At 38.5% G+C, this 6,156-nt stretch overlaps 2 protein-coding genes across 2 annotated transcripts; both read right to left on the bottom strand.

The window, feature by feature from the left end:
- Positions 1-282: 282 nt before the first annotated feature.
- LOC122007939 (disease resistance protein RPS2-like) lies at positions 283-1,394 on the bottom strand. The gene is made up of 2 exons (XM_042563480.1): positions 1,372-1,394; positions 283-1,288 (listed from the first exon to the last, which is right to left on the bottom strand). Exons 1-2 carry the CDS (start codon positions 1,392-1,394, stop codon positions 283-285), a joined length of 1,029 nt encoding a protein of 342 aa, XP_042419414.1.
- Positions 1,395-2,519: 1,125 nt separating this feature from the next.
- Positions 2,520-3,602, bottom strand: LOC122007950 (probable disease resistance protein At1g61310). Its single transcript, XM_042563491.1, has one exon. The coding sequence runs from the start codon at positions 3,600-3,602 to the stop codon at positions 2,520-2,522; it is 1,083 nt and encodes a 360-aa protein (XP_042419425.1).
- Positions 3,603-6,156: the final 2,554 nt, after the last annotated feature.

Here is a 6,156-nt window from a genome sequence, read left to right on the forward strand (position 1 = left end):
ACTCATACCTCTCATAGAACTAAAATTAGTACAAAGATTTGCACAACATTTGTACAAAAGACTTGCACTGTTTGAAGAGTGTACAAAATACTCATGGAACTTGAATTAAGCTCTCGTTACAAAATATCATATTTTAGACACTCAATATTACATAATCAATCTCTCAAGTACAGGACACTCATATATCTCTCATAAAACTAAAATTAGTATGGAGTAGACTTTCACAATATTTGTATAAAATGCCTACAATATTCTTCACATATACCCATGATAAATTAGCCATCAATCTATATTCATGGGATTGTAGAGGTGTTCAAAGGACTTGGTTCGTTCGTCGCCCCAATTGAGATGCTCCCACCATGATCTCTGACACTTGATCTCTTTCAGCCCATCAGCAACAAACGTCAGCTTTTTAAGGTTGGGGCAATCTTTCACCTCGATAGTCTTCAACGATGGGTAATTTAATATTCGTTCTCCATCACTCAAACTTTTCAATTCTGTAAGCCACCGTAGCACCATTGTCTGGAGATCAGGGAAAATTGTTATAACTGTCTCCCCACTACCATTTGCCTCTCCCTCCAATTTGATGAATTTGTCTATTGCCCTGCAATCCACAATTTTTAGTTCAAGAAGAGTATTAGGGAACCTAGCCCTCCAGACCAGCTTTGCTTTTGGGAGACTCGAAAGTCGAAGCTCTTGTAGAGGTAGAAGAATAGGTTGACGATTGCCAATTACTACCTCTTCTAGCTCACTCATTGCGTGAAGCTGGATACTTATTACTCTGGGCATAGTTTCCGCATGAAAATCCAAGGATGGGATGTTCGTCAAATTTGGACACCCTTCTATATGGAGCCAGTGTGTGAATGCTGCCAGTCTTGGAGAGTCATAGAGGTTTTGAAGAGCAGCAAGCGTGCTGACTGTGATCCCAATGGCTTTTAATCTCTTCGAGCTTTCCAGCTCTTTGAAACTCACACCTCCTTCGCAACTCTGTCCTTCCTTCCACCCAGTGTAGCTGTCCATCATGATAAGCCACTGTAACTCTCGAAGACTGGAGATTAGTTGGTCAGGAATGATTCTCAAATATTTCATGGATGCCAGCGGCAAGTATTTGAGATTTACTAGTGCTGCCATCTCCTTTGGTAGAGAAGTAATCCTAGTTTTGCATTGATTGAGATAGTGTAGTTGCATCAGATTACCAATGCTTACCGGTACCTCCTCTATAGAAGTCTCTTGCAATTCAAGGATTCTGAGGAGAGGCATGTGCAAGAAGAAGTCATTAGGAATCTTCCTGAGAAATTTGTTAACTTAAAGATTCAGAAAAATCAAGTCAGGACATTGAGGTGCTTCTGGAAGGTCACTTATTTGGTTCACCTCAAGTGCAATTCTCTCTGCATCTCGCCATTTCTCAACTGCCGGTGCTTCTTCGACCCTCTCCCTATCCCGCACCAACCATTTGTTCTCCTTCTTTCTGCACTCACGTCTTACCCACAATATCATGGCTCGGGTTATGGGGTGAATCATGAAGTAGGTATTATTATCAACACTTAGGGTACGTTTGGTTCAGGGTTATTCTTGATAACTTTGGTTATCCATCCAAGGTTATCAACAAAAACTTTGTTTAGTTTAGGTATTCGATGATTCCGGAGTAATGTTCCATGGCCGATACGTCAGCAAAAGGGTCATGCAACTTGGAATCGGAAAGCCTCAAAAAACTAAGGTTTTTTTTAATTTCGGGATTAACAAATTTTTTTACCAAAAATACCCTCCGATAAGAAAAAATATGAAAAAAGAGAAAAAATGTGAAAAAAATATTTAAAAAATGTAAAATAAAATAAAATTTTTTTTAAAAAATAAAAAATTTAAAATTTTAAAAAAATTTTAAAAATATAAAAAAATTAAATAATTTTAAAAATATAAAATTTATAAAAATTTTAAAAATTTTAAAAATAAATAATAAAAATTAAAATTTAAAAATGTAAAAAAAATAAATATAAATATAAATAATATAAAAATAAAAAAAATACATAAAAACGTTAAAAAATATACAGGAAAAAGAAAAATAAAAAAATAAGTAATAATAATAATAATAATATTATTATTATTATTATTATAGTTAGTTTTGTAACTAAGGGTAATACGTTAAAATATTAAATTAGGATATTCATTAAAATATTCAAACAAACAAGTTTTCGTTGCATTACCTAGGTTGAACCAAACAATATTTGGTTATATTTTATTCATCATAATCTTGTTTATGTGATTACCTGGTAATCACATAACCAAGATTATACATGATAATTTGAACCAAAGCATCCTTACTATTAAAGATGCTGCATGTAGTATGCCAAGCAGAAATTGTGTCTTCTGGGTAGAATCCTGTATATTATCGGCATTATCAATAATCCCTTCACCTATCCATAAATCCCTAATATAAAATCTGCCAATCCAATATCCTTTTTTGAATAATGCACCATAAGAGACGCAAACTCGCAAGTTGTCACTGGATAGACGATCATAGCTTAGTTTCTCAGGATAGAAAAAACATTATTTGTCATACCAGGAAGTTGGTGTACGTCCTTCATGATTCTCAAGGCGTGTATCCACTCTTCCCACGTCTTTTTATGCGCCATTGCTTGTGCCAGCACAATGAGAGCTGCAGGCAAGACGCCACATTCCTTGACTAAATCTCTAGCCTCGAACAGTATATTCTTGTCGGCGTCAATGGCATCCATCCTTGCACTATTTCTGAAGAGATTCCAGGCTGCCTCCTCTTCTAAGCATTCCACTTTAATCATCTTATCTGTGCCCATATGGCTGCAAGTGTCTTCTGTTCGTGTTGTGAATATGATCTTGCACTTTGATGGAGCCGCAGGAAGTGGAATTCCAATAACCTGATAATTTAGGGGCTCCCATAGATTATCGAGTAACAATACGAAGTTCAACGTACTCAGGACTCTAAATAATTTGGTTGCTCTGTCTCTGTGAGTGACCTCATCCTGCCATGTCAAACTCAGTCGATCGAATAAAGATTTCTGGACTTCCTCCAGCTTATAGTCTATTGATAGCTCATGGAAGATTACCACGTCTGCCTCTGTTTCACTCGGGAAATCATTGTTGAATCTTCTCAAGAGTGCTGTCTTGCCCACACCACCCATTCCGTGGATGCCAATCACACTCAAACTATCATCTTTGCCATGGCGTTGAAGCTCCTCGAAGACCTTGTCCATGCCGATAGTTTTAGTGTTTGGCATCTTGATGGAGCGGGTAAGATTCAGGTTATCTGCAAGTTTAGTGAACTCTGCACTTTGTTTGAGCTCTCTGATCGTTGCAAGTGCTGCTTCAGCTCTATTTCTGAGACGGTAGGCAGAACAAACGTTGAACGGGAAGCTGCACAAACACTTAATCTTTTGGTCGTATATTCCTTCTATCGACTTGGCTTCATCTTCCATGTTTTGCACTGAGTTGAGCCACCCGAGCACTTCCCTCCTGGGAGTCAGGCCATCCCTTTCGGCTGCCTCGACCTCTCTCTTGACATCGACACTCTTGCCCTTCAGTTGCCCAACCTCATTGGCCAAGGAGCTAAAAGTCCCCTCATAGGTCATGATATAATTGCATGGCCGAGAGCAACACGCCTTCAACAAGTTGAAAATATCCATTAGACAACTCGTGGAAACAGACTCCATTGTCGTTGTTGCAGCAATAGGCTTGGAGAAAGTTTAGTATGATGGAGGAGAAAAATAATTGTTATGAATGAGGAGAATGGCACGGTGCATTATATACAGCAGATGCAGAATCAAATCCAAATCATGGTTGCTCCAATCTTAAGGATCACAGCTATATATGATGGATGAGGTGAAGCCACAAGTCCTGTCTCTCTGTAAAATTCAAGGTTTAATAGTATGATTATATTTTGCATGAAATAATCCACTAAAAGAAGTCATGCATTTAATTCTTCCAGTTCTTGCAAGCTTCAGATTCCAACTCACTATGACCAGAACATAAAGAAATTTGTGATGGCATATCTCCGTGATATAGGATGGTACAGCATAGGCTGAATAGCAAACATATTTTCCCAAAGTAAAATTGATTTCTAAATCAGGATACTAAAATGTAAACAAACATAATATAGAGTAGTTAACGAAGAGATATATAGAAAACGCTATGTGCTTTTTGAAAAATATAATCCAAGACAAAATGATTAAAAAAACAATGTTTAGGGGTATATTTTATTTCCATAAAGAATAAGATTGTCAATAATGCCAGTAGGTATCAAGGATGTTAAGGCCATATATGTTAATTGTTTAATGGTCATGTATATATGTTAATTGTTAAATGATGATGTGTTAAAAGTTATAACTAGATAGCAGATACTATTTATATATAAAATCATATTTTTAGTTGTGAACACAAAGTCCTTGATATTATCTTTACGTAAGTAATTTGATTGAATCAACATTACTAATCGGAAACCATTCAAATGGGTATTGATATGACACAGTAAGTGAGTGGCCAAAAGTAAGGTAGGATCAATAGTTAAGATAATATGGCATGTAAAATCAAGGAGAAATGATAGTCAAATTCAGGATATACGTAGTTGAATGAACCACTCTCAACTTGGTCACCCCAAGAGCCGGTCAGACAAACCTATAGGACTTAACTTCCTACCTCTCATCGGCTCACTCTTAGTATTAACTCGATCGGCCCCAGAGTTGGTCAGACCTATGAGACTCAGTTCCCTACTTCTCATCGCTCTCAGCATCACCCGATCAACCTCAAAGCCAGTCAGACCTATGAGGCTCAGCTCCCCATGCCTCATGGATAAGGTTCCCATCATAAACCCAATTGGCTATAAGTCGATCGGACACCCTCAAGGACACAACATTGTCAAATAATCACAATGATCTGTCAAATAATAATAGTTACTTGTCGGAGAATATTCTACTATTCTGACATATGCATGCAACGGAATCTACCTCTAAAGATTGTCATACATCCTCCACTACCTCACACATTCTGACATCAGATGTTCTCTGATGTCTCACTATTGCAGAGGTTATGAGAGGCGGTATAAAAAAGGGGGTCATCTATGTTAGTAAGGCACGCATACGCACACACACATCCACATTGTTCATCTTTTTCAGCACCTTTTCGATGGGATTGCTGTTTTGACTTAAGCGTTGGAGTGTCTATGTTAGGGACCCCTCCCTGGTTCTCGCTCTAAGGTTCATGTTTGCTCTTCCTGTAGTATGTGTAGAGAGGATAGCTTGGCGTCATCTTTCTCTAGCTCCGAAGTCTTCTCGCGGTTAGTAATAGAGCTTTCTACCCAGCGCACTATCTCTCCTAATTTTAGATAATATCAGGTATCATCCTTACTTTTAGTTACGATCACAAAAATACTTGACATCTTAGTATCAGTATTTTGATCGAATCTGTTGGATCGTAGATGTTCGATAGAGGGGGGGTGAATATCAATTATAAAAAATTCGTCGATAAGAGTAAGCGCAGCGGAAAAGTGAAACAATGCAATGCTAACACAGGAACCAATTTTACTTGGTTCGGAATCTTTGGCGACTCCTACTCCAAGGCCCGCACACGAGGGTGCTTTCGATGGGCAATTCACTAGCAGTTCGAAAGATGTTACAATTTACAAACTAAGTAAGAAAAATACTAATGAAATAATTAAAGCAATACCAACATAATAAGAGACTTAAAAAGAGAAGCGGCGCGTTAGTCGGAGCTTTGCAGCGTCGCAGGAGCACAGGAGAGCGAGTTCTTCAATTCAGAGTTGTTGTTTTGAGCTCCACCCTGACCCTCCTTTTATATGAGGCTCGGGGCACCGCGGATCCCTTCTAGGCGCCCTGGTGAGACGTGGCAGGTCCAACCAGAGAGCTCCACGTGGCGACGCCGTGATAGGATGAGAGTTGCCTCCCGGGCGCTCGGACCACCTTTCTCCACGGACCATCTTTCCTGCAAGATAAGGTTAGTCCGAGGCAAATAAATAATGTATATCCTGCAAAATAGAGTGTTAGCACAGTTTATAAGTTCAATATAAAAAAGTATGACTTAGATTCTGTCTTTCCGAGATCAGAATCTAGTCACGATCTCGGCTTAGATATCCGAAATGGATCTAAGCCGGATCGACGCCTAATGTTCCCT

The sequence above is a fragment of the Zingiber officinale genome, chromosome 1A, assembly GCF_018446385.1.
Source record: "Zingiber officinale cultivar Zhangliang chromosome 1A, Zo_v1.1, whole genome shotgun sequence".
NCBI classification, from domain to species: Eukaryota; Viridiplantae; Streptophyta; class Magnoliopsida; order Zingiberales; family Zingiberaceae; genus Zingiber; species Zingiber officinale.